Source organism: Microtus oregoni, unplaced genomic scaffold (genome assembly GCF_018167655.1).
Source record: "Microtus oregoni isolate MIOR12 unplaced genomic scaffold, Mior012 000071F_ref0000514, whole genome shotgun sequence".
Classification (NCBI taxonomy): domain Eukaryota; kingdom Metazoa; phylum Chordata; class Mammalia; order Rodentia; family Cricetidae; genus Microtus; species Microtus oregoni.
Genome location: NW_024543978.1, coordinates 1,171,534 through 1,186,153, shown reverse-complemented (window position 1 = coordinate 1,186,153; position 14,620 = coordinate 1,171,534). Strand labels below are relative to the sequence as shown.

At 45.2% G+C, this 14,620-nt stretch overlaps 1 protein-coding gene across 5 annotated transcripts in view; it reads right to left on the bottom strand.

The window, feature by feature from the left end:
• Positions 1–14,620, bottom strand: part of Dido1 (death inducer-obliterator 1) — a 54,714-nt gene that overhangs the window by 20,357 nt on the left and 19,737 nt on the right. For 2 of the 5 annotated variants that reach the window (XM_041641937.1, XM_041641938.1), the window contains exons 2-7: positions 13,431–13,616; positions 11,940–12,051; positions 10,387–11,218; positions 9,228–9,549; positions 6,439–6,651; positions 5,285–5,513 (exon numbers count right to left, since the gene is read on the bottom strand). In XM_041641937.1, the coding sequence (XP_041497871.1) occupies positions 5,285–5,513; positions 6,439–6,651; positions 9,228–9,549; positions 10,387–11,216 (1,594 nt within the window). In that variant the 5' untranslated portion in view covers positions 11,217–11,218; positions 11,940–12,051; positions 13,431–13,616. Of the gene's footprint in view, positions 1–759; positions 1,719–2,558; positions 5,514–6,438; positions 6,652–9,227; positions 9,550–10,386; positions 11,219–11,939; positions 12,052–13,430; positions 13,617–14,620 lie in introns of those variants that run through there. The other 3 variants (XR_005973394.1, XM_041641940.1, XM_041641939.1) reach the window with 3 other exon arrangements.

Genomic DNA, 14,620 nt, shown 5'->3' with positions numbered 1-14,620 from the left:
CCCTCTTGTGGGGTAAGAAGGCACTGAGTAACACTGAGTAGCAGGAAGAAGGTTGTTTGTTTCCAGTGCTGTTGTTGACCACTATCTTAGGGGAACCGCTGCTAAGGCCAGTTCTTTGTATTGGAAACTAAGTTGTTTCAAGTTTGATGGAGTACCTGCGGATGCTATGCACAGGCTCACAACAGCTGTACTCTCATCACACCATGGGTTCATTAGCAAGGCTATAGCACTGCTGGCCACCAGATGGCAGTAGTGACCCACAGTGGAAGTAAGGAGAAAGGAATTGGGGGACAAACTCTGGGCTTATGTCCTTCCCAGGCAGAACCCTGGAACTGTATGTTGAAGCCTAACAGGGAGTAGGGTCCACACACAGGGAAGGTGTGTCAAATCTACAGAGTGCCAACCACCCCCACCCCCCCAGACACCCTGTCTGGTGACTGTCCTTGCAGGAGGCTGCTAAGCTTGTCCCCATGCAGGTATTTCACCTCCAGCACCTTAAGAGAACTGCTTTGTGGAGTGACCATAAGCAGCACCAAGTTGAATTCTGCTCCTTAGCTGTGGATTTCCCATTGTGTCATTGCACCTCTTCCCGTCAAGATGGCAGTAGCAAGTGGAAATGTTTCTGCTGTTGCTCCCTAAACATGTTGAAGTATCTTCAAATTAACACCCTTTATAGAGGCCGAGGCAGGACCGAGGGAGAGGTGACCAGGGGTATTGAAACCATCTCAAAAACAAATTATCTTTTTAAAAGCAGGTACTTTTATATAAGATCTGGACAAAAGCAGCACAGGCTACGTCAGAGATGCTCCTTGGTTGCCCACTGTGACTACAATGACTCTGTAGAGGTCCACATCCAGCTGCTATGTTCGGGAGAATGAAAATCAAATTTTTATTTCTTACTGATGTCCAGTATTTAACTTCCATCTTAGTGCAGAGACCAAGTCTAAGAAACTTGCAAATTATCTTAATCATTTCACTTAGTATCTTGAAAATTTTAACTTAAATCACATTGGCATAGTAATGTTATATATTAAGTCACTGGAATGCAGTTGGTGAAGGCCATGTAGGTGTTGTCTTGCCCAGCTATGTGGAAACTGAGCTGCTGTTTCTCAGATTTCTCCAAACACTGGCACAGATGACTTCAATAAAGTCCATTTTAACCATTATATCTTTGTACCTATTGTTTACTGAATCCAGTAAGACAGGAACATGTTAGAAATAGTCCATGTGCCTTCCTTGGACCCTCTACACCATAAGGATCCAAAGCTGGAGGCGCAGCTGAGAACAGGCGAAGAGAGTGCAACATTACCTTAGGTTCTTGCCGAACTCGTCCAGGTTTGTGGCAAATCAATGTTGCCCAAACCCTCATTAAAGCAGCAAAAAAATCTGATCTTTCACGTTCACTCTCTAACTTTTGGACCCTAACAGAGCAACTGCGTGCATGTCAGTGTGTAGCAAAAGCATTTTACCACTCTATACAGACTAATAATATACTAATGATGAGTCGTGGCAGGCTTCTTCAGAGGTGACCTTTGTACTCTTGATAGCAGCAATGCAATCAAAAGGATTTTCTTGGAGTGTTACCCCTGGGATCCACAGGAAGGTAATTCAGAGAGGTGAAGGACACACACAGGGACAGTTGCAGGACAGACATGGTATTCTTAGGGGTTCATTTGGCAGGTTCAGGTTAGTGCTATGATCCAATTTTTAATAGTCGGCTTTTAAAAGATTTATAAAAAGTAAAATGATTTAAAATACCAAAAGAATTTAACTGACAACCCAGTAAGTTTCTGCTCTCTGTATATTATAAAATGACTGCCCAAGTTTAACCCCCTTGGTACAAATTTTGTTTTGGGAGGGGCTTTTAGATGTGAAAGCTGCCTCCCTAATCCCCATTTTATTGCCACTAACAACTCTGGAGGAGACAAATAAACGGCTCATACAGCTGATAAAACACAGGTCCACCCTTAGGTTTCCAGTTCCCTCCATATACTAGAGAATTAGTCCTTCATGATCCTATCACATGTGCTTCTGGAGCCCACACCTTGAGACAACCTGGTAAAAACCTACTTCTCCCTGCTCCATCCACTCCCTACCTAGTCGCCTGTGCAGGATGCAGGCGTCAACAAGAAAAATGTTTCCACATGGGTAGAATGCAGTCAATCCCCAAGATGTGGGTTTATAGGCAGCTGGGGTTTTCTATTAATCCCCCCAGCCAGATGCAGTGTTGTCATGTCAAGACCTATTCAAACACCCAGTGTTTTAAGTCACTTGATGAGCCATTTAATGAATCCAAAATATTAATTGAGCATAAGTATAAATGCCAAATTCTGTTTCAAAACTAATAAGCCAAGAATATTTTAGGCAAGTGTTTAGCCCACTTCCCTCCCCTGACAATGGGAGGTGTCAGTGAAAATAAGAAACAGAAGGAAACAAAGGAGGGTATAACAGCAATATCAGGATCTTTAGGTATTTTAAAAATGACAACTGTTTCTATAATTGTACAGATATCCTAGGGAAAAAAAAAAGAGGAACAACTGTGCGTGAAATGGAATCACCTGCATGTGGAGGAGTGGCTTCCTGTGCAGGGCAGCATGCTGCCTGCTTGCATCCACCTAGAGGGCGGCGGCAGCAGGGCTTGGCTCTGCCATGCAGTCTTCTCAGTCAGTGAACATGGTGAGCATCCATTCAGCAGATTGGAGGATGTGTTCCCAGCATTGGTTTCACTTTGTACCCCACCCCACCCCCAGTCCCTCCCCAACCCCTCATATGTGTTCTGCACACAGGCAGTGGGAGACAGGGCCAGAGTCCTTGAGACAGTTGTGGACTGTGTGGTGGTGCCTTACCACTGTGCAGGCAGGGCAAGAAGGGTCAAAGGGGCCAGGCCCTGTTTGACAGCAAGAGACAGAAGGGACATTGCTCCCCACTGATGACACCACTCTTCTTCTTAATGTTTGGAAGATAATATTTGTGGAATACGGGGGGGGGGGGGGGGACAGGCAACTGGTTCAGAAACATGTCCCTAATGCATGCTGTATTTTGAATGCCGGTCAACTTTGAGATGCTGGTTTGTTGGAAAGAGTAATCAGTTAACTTGTCCCACCTTCCTGCACCTGGAGCCTATCAGCTCTACTAAAGTGCCAATGTGGAAGACAAGGCGAGACAGGACAGAGAAGAACCTGAGAAGAGAAACTGGTAACCAGCCGGGCAGTGGTGGCACACACCTTTAGTCCCAGCACTCGGGAGAGGCAGGTGGATCTCTTGAGTTCGAGGCCAGCCTGGTGTACAGACTAAGTTCCAGGACAGCCAAGGCTACATAAAGAAACTGTCTCAAAACAAAAATAAACTGGTCACCTTGTCGACCCCTGGGAAGCCTTCCATCTCTCCCAATGTCGCGGAAGGGAGACAGAAGACAGCACTCTGATCTTAGGTCCACTATTCTCCATCTCCCTCACCAATATACTCTCTCTCCAGGACACAGAAACTTCTATGATGTCACACAGGCAATATACTTACCAGGGTCTGAAACTGAAACTAGAGGTCAAGAGCAGCTTTCCCATTCCGGCTCACAATAAAGGTGAACCGAGTTGTTGTCACTCTTCAGGCCCCAGGTTTCTGTCCTTTATTGTTAGGTCGACAGACACTTAAGAAGCACGTGAGCCCTACAGGTGGCGGGCCTTTCCCCGTCTGAGAGGTATGCTTGGCTCTAAGTCTACTACTCACTGGCTCACCATGCTGCTGCTGTAGAGATGCTGTAACTCAACACCTGAGACCAGACATGTCCTCTGCAAACATAAAAACTCACTACTGGATTGCCTGAAGTGCACAGGGGCTGCCATAAAACAGCGGGGTGCACCAATTTACTCCTGTTCTTGGCTCTTTCACATTCCTTTCCCTCCTCCTTGCCCTAGAGACTGGTTTTCACTCTGCAACCTAGACTCAACATTCTCATCTCAACTCTGGACCCACAACTCCATGCAAAGCTGCATTCTCATTTTGTGAACCTACCTGCAAGAGGTCCCTCCCTTAGTGAACTTGCTAAAGGGCTAATAAGAACTGTAGCACGTTTATACATGTGAAATTCAGAGTGTGATACTTTGTAAAGGTTACAAATGCACTAATGGGTTAGGGTACAGACTGGTCAGTAGCACTTACCTAGTCATGCATGAAGTCCTGGGTTTGACCCCCAACACCACATGCCTGTAATCCCAGCACTCAGGAAGTAAATACAGGAAGATCATGGGCTAGGAATGTGGCTCAGCTGGTAGACTGCTTCACTAATATGCCCCAAGTTCACGCCCCAGAACATAAATCAGGTGCGTGCCTGTATATCCTAACACTCTTTACAGGTGGAGGCAGGAAGATCACAAGTTCAAAGTCATCCTCAGCTTCACAACAAATTTACAGCTAGCCTGGGCTATAAGAGCCCCTATCTTGGGCTGAGGGTGGGCAAAGATGGAACAAACACTATCAAGAACACAACTGAGAATTCACTTGAAACCACTGCACAGTGTACCTTGTAGAGCAGGGGGCTATGAACCAAGAATGGCTTCAAATTCTGTGATCTAATCCAGGGTTTCCAAAAATTTACTCAAACTATTGCCATTACAATTATTTGAAATCTTGGGGCAGACTACTAATCTAAACATCTATAAAAGGAACCTGGAAGCCACTACCCACAATTCTCTCTTTGATGAGGACACTACCTCAGTATAAAAGTTAACATAATTGCTCACATTAGGGTCTGAGCAGCAATGATGAATGACCTTCAAACTGTGAATCTGTTTGTCATGTAGGTATGTAGTGTGTGAAACAGACATAAGCAAATTATCTACCTGTCCTTTCAAATGTCCTAGCTCCTGGAAAAAAAAAAGTTTTTGCTATAGACAAGCAATGATGTCTACGTGTGCAGAAAATAGGTAATGTGTAGACTGTGCAGAGCCGTCCTGGGAGACATTGGTGTCTGCACAGCACTGAGCCTGGAATCTGAAAAGTGTACTGATGTAGTCCCATCTTGAGAGCAGTGAAAATACTTACCAAAGCCTGAAACTGAAATGAGGAATTGCCTCCAATGTGAGACCTACACAGCTCTTTAGGAAACACCCAGAGAAGCTCCACAGGCTAGACAGGAATACCTGGGGTCCAGAGGCAAATTGGCATTTGTTTCTGGCTGGCCATGAGCAGCTAGCTACCAGTTTACCCATGATTCCATTCCTAGACAGCCCCAAGCAGCCATCCAGACGATGGGAGGGGCCTGTGAAGCCAGCCTTCGGGTGATACGTACATTTACTCAATAGGGTGGGTGAGAGAGCAGTGGGCTTCTCAGGCTTCTCGGGCTTCTCGGGCTTCACAGCATTGTAGTTGTGGTCACTCGCCCAGGATGGGGTGGTGCTTTCGCAGGTTATCTCCTTCCCTGAAGCTTCACTCCTAGGAGCCACCATCACTTTCTTCACTGGATTTTCTTTTTTTTCTGAAGCTAGTCTCTTGTGCACAGAAGAGATTTTAATCCCCACCTGGATAATCAGTGAAATCCCAATTATTAAGGTCTGAAGTGACACCTCTGCTTCAGTGACCAATTAGAGACATGATGCTGCTTTTTATTTTTATTTTGGCACCTGAAGACCCTTTAGAATCTTGTGGTTCCATATGGCTATGTCTACACACCCAATAACCCTTAGCACTCCCACCTAACATCTGGGTAATGTCGTCGTTCCTGACACAGACTGGTCTGTAACCCAGTGGAGGCGTGAACCCCTCTCGGCAAAACAGCAAAATAAACTAAAAACAAATTGAAAAGGGCCTGCACGTGGGCATGAGGACGTGTAGAGAAGAGATGGCACTGGCATTCCCTGTGGCCAGACTCCAGTGCTCTGCACTGTTGCCCCCTGCACTGTATAAAGCAACTACTTTTCTGGGAGTTCAAAGATGCAAGATGACAGCCTTGAAAAACAAACTAAAACAAAAAAACCCAGTCAGGCTTGACGGCACAGGACTGTAATCCCAGCTGAGTGGGGGCTAAGGAAAGAAAACCAAGTTCAAGGCCTGCCTGGCTACAGAACTGCCTTTAAAACAAAAGAAACACTCTCCCCATTGGATATGTAGAAATCCTAGGACCGGCCAGGCAGCAGTGGTACACGCCTTTAGACCCAAGCACTCAGTAGGCAGAAGCAGGAGGATCTCTGTGAGTTTGAGGCCATCCTGGTCTACACAGTGAGACCCTGGCTTGAAAAACAAAACAAAAAAACCAACAGCCACATGCTCGTTTTACTATATTCATGTCCTCAGCAAATGGGGAAGACAGATAAGAAAAATGTGATCTAGATTTTGTTGACATCTGTTGTTCCCTGCACCCCTCATGCAAACACCAACAAATCTATGAAGAGTACTTTCAAACACTTTCTGTTTCAATTGTCCTGAAGGTAACTTTCGTCAGCTTACCTGAACACTGCATTTTGGAAGATTGAACTTTTCTGGCTTCATCTTGACCTTCTCCTTGGGTTTTTGTTTTTGTTCTTTACCTGAACTTAGAAATTTCATAGTAGCTGCAGCGTGTTTGAGAATGCAATCATTACTGCAGTACACTGAGTCAGGCTGTGCTACACTGGAACACCCAGGGCCAATGCACTTAGCAGCACCAGGAGCCTCTACGACCTGCAGAATGAAACAGGTGACTTCAGACAATATACACGCCAACACTAGTATTGAGCACTGTGACAGATCTACTGATGGCATTGATGGCTACTGTGATCAAGACACTAGCAGTGTTTTTTTCTTTTTCTTTTTTCTTTTCTTTTCTTTTCTTGAGAGGATGTCTCACTAACTCTGGCTGACCCAGAATTCAGGGAACTACCTGCTTATGCCTCCCAGTGCTAAGACTAAAGGCACAACAAAGTCTAACCACTATGACTGGCTCTAACAATATTTTTTTAATATTTATTTATTATGTATACAATATTCTGTGTGTATGCCTGCAGGCAAGAAGAGGGCACCAGACCACATTACAGATGGTTGTGAGCCACCATGTGGTTGCTGGGAATTGAACTCAGGACCTTTGGAAGAGCAGGCAATGCTCTTAACCTCTGAGCCATTTCTCCAGCCCCTCTAACAACATTTTTGATATGAATAAAACATATTTTTTTTCTTCGTAAGCTATGCATGGTGACATCTTTAATACAATTCTAGTACTTGGAAAAGGAAGGCAGCAGATTCTCAAATTCTAGGCCAGCGCAGGCTACATAGTAAGACCCTGTCTTTGTTTACGTGAACTATACAAACCCATCTCCCCCTTAACTACTGTCCTGACAAACTCTGTATACATGGGAGCTTCAGACCAACATGCCTCCTACAGAAAACATGTGCAGGTCCCAAATGATAACTAGAGTTAGAAAGGGGCTGGAAATATGGCCTAGAATGCTTTTACAGAAGACCATGTCAGGCAGCTCACCACCTGTAACTTAGACTTCTGACCTCTGAGGGCACTGTACACATTACCCCCCCCCCCCCGACAAATACCTTAAAATAAAACATAAAAAAGGTCAAAATGTCTATTTAATGAGGCACAAATTATGTCCTTAAAATGCTTATTTTGTGCGTTTGTGTGTGTGTGTAGAGGTGCACACACGTGTCCCTCCTTTTATCACGTGGGATCTGAAGATCAAACTAAGGTCATTAGTTTTGTGACAGGCGCCTTTACTCAATGAGCCACCTCAGAGGCCCAGGAAGAAACTCCTTTATGAGCATGGGTGTTTTGCCACCAAAGTCAGAGTGGGCACTCAATTCCCTGATGCCTGAGTTACTTGAGATGGCAGTGAGACATCATGTGGGTGCTATGAACTGAACCCAGATCCTCTGGAAGAGCAACTAGTGTTTTTAGTCACTGAGTTACCTCTCCAGGCCCCCAGGAGAAAGAAAAAGGTCTCCTAAGGTGGTCTTTCTTGCCTGGCCTGGAACTCACTGTTAACTCAACCAGGTTAGCCTTGAACTCACACTGCCACACCCAGCCCTCAGGTAAAAATTCTTAAAGAGAAAATGTGCCATTCCCTAAAAGAGAGAAATCCAGTGGGTTTTGAAGAAAGGCAGCCTTTTTTTTTGTGGTGGTAACACTCAGGATACACAAACATTCATTTTGGATAATTAGTGACCATTTAGTTTGAAGTATATCAGAAAGACCGGATGGGACGTAAGCCTGACAGCTGAGAGACCTTCAGAGTGGGTCATCTCTAGCTATCTTCTAATGAGACCACATCCTCCAGCCAAGACGAAGCCTTGGAAAAGGACACTCTTGTTCCCCTTGGGGGCCAGGGCTCTGTACCAAGACCTGACTCATGGATACCAGGGTGGAATTTTAAGCAAAGTCTGTTACTCAGCAGCAGAAATCACACACAGCAACAGCACATGTGATGTCTTTTCTACTATTCTGTTGATGGAAAAGCTAAGGACACAGTAACATGTCCCTTACACTGAGCCAGGCAAAATGTCAGTCTTCAGTTTAAATATTTAACACAGTTGCTTTTCTTCTACCAGATCTAAGTTTACACAGAATAAAATTCAGGCCATGTCTAATATACTGGCAATAAAAACATCAAACCAATAACTCCGAGTAAACGGTGCCAACAGCACAATTTCACGCAGCCATCCCTCTTTGGCCTTGTGGCCCACAGTGCATGCTAGGGCGGTGACATTCTAGACTCTACACCGACTAGGGATAGCCTGCCAGTCTCAGTTCATGGGAAATGTGCACATCATCGTCCCTTAAGATAATTAATATGGATCAAGAAGGAAGAACGAGCAAACACTGGGCAGGTAGAGAAACAACCCAATGAGTAAAGGCCTGTAACAACTCAGGTCAAGATGATAAGAGGAGAATACAAGTTGCCTTTCTCTCAATGATTCCACCAGCACTAAAAACATGGAACACCAACAACATGTGAAAAGGCTAATCCCCCCCCCCCCCACACACACACACACAAACAACCTTAAGGACCATTCGAGTATGGTGTTGGTGGTACATATCTGTACTCCTAGTACTAAGCAGGCTAGGGCAGAGGGGTCACAAACTGGAGGCCAACCAGAGTGACACAGACACACGTGAGCTGAGTTAAGACGGAAGCAGTAGCAAGATGCCCCCTCAAAAACCTAACCACTGCAAAAGAACACCTTCCTAGTCTTGGTGTTTTCACCAGCAGTGAGTCTGACATTTGTGCTTGTCATAACAGACAGATACTTACAGGCTGGAATATCTTGAGTTTTTTCTTGCCGCTGGGGTTTGCCGCCTTTTCAATTCTACCCTTTATCCCCTGGTCTTCACCAGACTTCTGTTCTACTATCCCTATACTTGTACAGTCTGTGCCGTCAGCACCTAGAGGTCTGCACCCAGTGTCCTGCTCATCAGTGGCACTGGCACTTGTCTCATCCTGCACCTGCAAAATGGTGCAGTTTGGGCAGATGTAGTCTTCCCCATTCCTCTCCAGGAGTCGCCCTCGGGCCTCAGAAATGCCCACACAGTCGCCGTGGAACCATTCCTCACAGCGGTCACAGCAGATCATAAACCTGAAATTGGAAGATTATGTGGTCACTGTCTAACATATTAAAGTCAAACTTTTTAATATTCTATTATAAAAACATGCAAATAAAGAAAAACGTGAGATCAGAACTAAAACATCCATGTGCCCTTGCTTCTGTTACCAGTGTTCCAAATCTGATTCATATTTTTTTCTATTTACTTATTTATTTTTTGAGACAAGGTTTCTTGTGTCTCAAACTCCCTAGGTACCCAAGGATGATCTTGAATTTTTGATCTTCCTGCCTCTACTGAAAGCTGAGATTACAGGTATACGCCACCACACCACTTTATGAGGCACTGGGGATCAAACCCAGAGCTCCTACCCATTGCGCTACTCCTTAGCTCTCCATCTTTTGGCCGGACCACTTTAAGAGTGAACTAGAGGCTTCAGAGCATCTCTACGCAGCAGGAGCAACAACTTCATCCCCTAATAATCCCACAAGGATGCCCATCACCACCTGGCAGCCAACTCAAGCAAAGGACCACACTGGATGCAGTCATGTCCTGAGTAACACTCTCCCATAGGATCTTTGGAACAACAGCTGGCTCTCACCTACCTAGTGCCCACTGGCTGCACATGGCTTGTCTCATACTGGACACTTTGACTCTGTCTGCCACAGTGGAAAGGGTGGCTCTAGGTAGTCCATGTGGATCCACTCCTTTCGTCTCTTTTTTCACAGGACTCATTCATCCTTTTTCAATAAACCATTGCCTGGCAAGCCCAGCTTTAAGCTCTTTGGCATCAAAGCAATGGGAGTCCTCTCGCTGTTTCCATCCCTTGGCTCTTTCTGAAAATGGGCACAGGCCTCCCTCCCTCCACCTACCTGTTGTTGTGAGGCTGGCGGCAGATGCAGTACAGGGCATTGGGGTCGTAAACCTCACACTCAGGCTTTGGTTTGCCCGCATCCCTGGGGCCTTCCTCTTTACTTCCCTGAGTTGCTTTCCCCTCTGACTGATTTTCTCTGTCATCTTTCTCTGACTGGGACACTGGTCCCTGACTAGCCTCAGGCTCCTGCTTACAGAGAGGTGCATTCTCATCAGCACTGCCCGTTAGGGCACTCCCAGTTTCAGCAGGGTCCTCCTCTCGGCGTTTCTTCCTTAGGCGATTCTGAGCGCCTCTCAGGGGCCTCTCCACAGGTTCTTGTTCTCGCTTCCTTCGAAGGCGGTTCTGAAGTTCCTTCAAAGTTAGGCCATCGCTGTCACTGTCAGAGGTGTCTTCTTCCTCATCACCTCCTTTTGCCTTTTCAGAAGAGGCAGGATGTTCTTTAACTGAGGAGCCCGGTGCAGGGCCACTTCTGATCTCAGAACTACTCTCCACACTCCCCTCTGAGGCTGTTTCCACATCAGTGACTGTGGAGGATGTGGGTTCACTGGAATCCTCCAGGGAGACTGGCACATTCTTTCTCCCTCGGCGGCGAACTGTGGTTAGGAACTCTTCTACTCTCTCGGTGCGCTTTGGCTGCCGTCCACTGCGGCGCAGGGAGAGGCTATGCTGTTGTGGTGGCTGCTCACTGGGGTCCACCTCGGTGTCTCCTGCACCCTCACGTTTGGCAATCGTGGTTCTTCGAAAACCCCAGGTTTTCCTGAACTCTTTACTGGTGGGTTTGATAGCCTTGGGTGCTTCCTCATCGCTCAGGTGCCCTTTCCCATCCATACCTAATGATAAAAGGCAGTTACACCGTGACCAGCAGACTACCAAGCCACCACACCATGCAGTCCTGGATGGCAAGCTAAGGCGTTTTCTAGAGGAGCAGAACTGCTCTGATCACTGTTTCCCATGGTGTGTATGAGACGACGTGAAGTAACTTATAAAGAGATTCTAAGTGATGAAGCAAATGTCGAAGAGTGAACATAAACAAAGTGGGTAGGAAACTAACAAGGGAGGGCAGTCCAAGCAGCATGAAAACACATTCAACCAGTGAGGCCAACAGAGCCAGACTATTCTCAAGCCTTCTGTGCAGAGTCAGGCTGCTCATGCTGTGTGCCACTTCTGGGCCCAGTCTGACTGGGGCTTTGGCCCTGACTTTTTTATTCTCATGCAGGGCCTAGACTGGGAGGGACAGTGTCTTGAACACTGTAGCCAACTGAGCATGGAGTAACTCTAGTGGACACCAAGTTAAGAACAACTACTGCCCAGATCCTTGACCTACTACTGATACAAGCAACAGCTTTAAGGTATATTACTGACTGCCCAAGCATCGCCATGTGTGCATCCCTCCCTAAGGTCTTTAAACTTGTGGCAGCCCTCATGCCTTAGCATCCCAAGCGCTAGGATTATAGCATACACCACCACACTCAGGTCTTTCACTTTCTTTCTAACAGATGAAATTTTTATTTATTCTTGTTTAAAATTGATAAAATTGGAAAAGGTATATACCTTGAGAATTCTTTTCCTAGCTGTCCAAACTTCAATAGCATTTAAATGCTAGTGATGAATGATTTTATCACATGCTCCATCTCAGGGAAAGGACTGGTATGAAATGAAAACCCTAAAAATGCAAACACAGAAAGTTATCAGTACCCTAAATAATGTTTTCCTTCCTAGCAGTTTAGTAGATAACTGTCACAGGCTGCCTAGCACTAATTTTCATCACCCTGTAACCTTGGCCTTCAGGTCACGTGAAGCTGCTGAATGAAGAATCACTTCTTTAGCCACCTTAGGTGTCTTCCCAAAAATGGTAAAAGCCAGAAGTCAACTAAGTTAGGTGCCAACCTCTCACCTGGACACCAAGATTAGAAACAATGGCATTAAACTGATGTCACTCAGAGGTGGGGCTGGCCTCCTAAGGCAGAGGTGTGCTCCCTTCTTTATCCTTTTGGAGACTGGGTCTCACCACGTAATTGACTGGCCTAGAACTCAGAGACCCATTCACCTCTGCCTCCCCATTGCTGGAATTAAAAACATCACCACCAAGCCCACCTAGTGTATTCCTTTTAAATACACATAGCTAGGGCCGGAGAGATGCTCAGCAGTTAAGAGCACTGGCCACTCTTCAGAAGCTAAACTCGAGTCCCAGTACCCACAGAGAGCTAATAACTTATTCTACTCTCAGCCCCTCTGGCCTCTGTGGGTACTGCATACACATGGTGCATAGTCACACACACAGACAAAATGCCTATACACATAAAAGTAAAACATTTTTAAATGTAGAAAAAACCCTAAATATACACAGCCAAGTAAACATCAAACTATCTACTGCAACGGCTTGTTCATTCTAGTTAGAAAATCTCGGGGAGGGAAGTATGGTCTTTCCATTTAGGCAACAAAACATTTTTACAGCCGGGCGGTGGTGGCGCACGCCTTTAATCCCAGCACTCGGGAGGCAGAGGCAGGCGGATCTCTGTGAGTTCGAGACCAGCCTGGTCTACAAGAGCTAGTTCCAGGACAGGCTCCAAAGCCACAGAGAAACCCTGTCTCGAAAAACCAAAAAAAAAAAAAAAAAAAAAAAAACAAAACAAAACAAAACATTTTTACAGTAAGCTCTTCTATTTTACCACTGAGCCACACTCCAGACAAGCTGAAGCAAGACAGCTGCATCCTAATTTCAAGCAACACTGCATCTCTTCTCAGAGTGCAGTTTAGGGGCCAGCCTGCCTTCCTAAGTCGCCTTCCTGCTCAGAAAGGCAAGGCCACTTTTTCTCTACAAAACTTTTTTTTTTCCATTTAACAGAAACTACACAATTAAGGCTTACAAACTGATAACATAGTCAAAATGAAAACAAAGAAACAGTAAAATTCCTAATAATGGCCATTCATTGAACACAGCTGTGCTGCTGTTAAGGGTCTAAAATCTGGTACTTTAGATTATTAAAAACACATACAAATGCTACATTATACTCCTTTATTTATACAAATAATGCCACTTACCCGTCCCCAAACTGAAAGCTTGGAAATCTTTGGCTGAAAATCCTACATATAACAATGAACCTGGGAACCAGGTCCAGCAGACAGCCAGGCCTCGCCACACCTCTGTCAGCCTCAGTCCATCAGTGAGAAGATTCTGGAGCTTCCAACAACCAAAGGGACAGTGTGGACTGCTTCCCGGACAAGCTCCTACAGGAGGGAAAACATATTACAGATCTTAAGCAACAGTGACTAAACCACACACCAACAACCAAGAAAAAGCAAATTCTACCTAACCTATTCTGAGTGACCTGAAGATATCTGAAGAACAGAGAAGTAGTGATACTGGTATACGCTGAAAGACAGGGCCATGCAGGCAAGAGTCAAAGGCAAGGTGAGAAGAAGGCTCAGGGTATCAGCCACTTCGGAATTCAATTAAGAACCTATCATGAAGCAGACCCAGCACAGAGAAACATCGAGAAGAAACACAAAAAAGTTATGATCCAGAATAAAACAAATTATGTAATTGTTTTTCTTTAAAATTTAGTAATGTAGAAGTGAATTTAAAATCTAAGCAATTTAGAGAACTAAATTCATATTTGCTAAAAAAAAAAATCAATGTGATGTGGGCATCTGTGTATATTTGGGAGCCAGGCAAGGTGGTACCTATCTATAATCCCAGCACACAGAGGCTGAAGTCTGGAATATACAAGGAGACTGTGTATTCCAAAATAAGTAAGTAAACAAATAAATAATCATTTTGATTTTGCCCAGTCTTCCTGGTAAGGTCCTAATGACACTGTTCTCAGGCTCTATCTCAGAAAAGCCCCTAACAAAAACCTGCCCCCTCCTTTCCTCTTTCATATAATCATAATCTAAACACCCTCTCCAGATGTCTTTGTTTCTAGACAGGTCTTTTAAACCATAAGGGCCAAAGCCAGCAATTCTGAGCAGAACCCACCTCTTACCTCCTCTCTCTGCCTGGCTCCAACTGCTTTCCAGCTAACTGTGGTCTCCCTAGTAACTAAAGACAAAGGGCAAACATTCCATGTACCCTTAAAGTGACAACAACCTTTTAGACCTCATGTTCAATCCATGTAGCTACAGGGGGTGTCATTATAGTTTCTGTCACATAGAGAGCTAGCCACAAAAAGTCAACTTCAAGAGTTCAGAAACTACTGGCTGGACCAGGTCACAGGACCTGGGTTGGATTT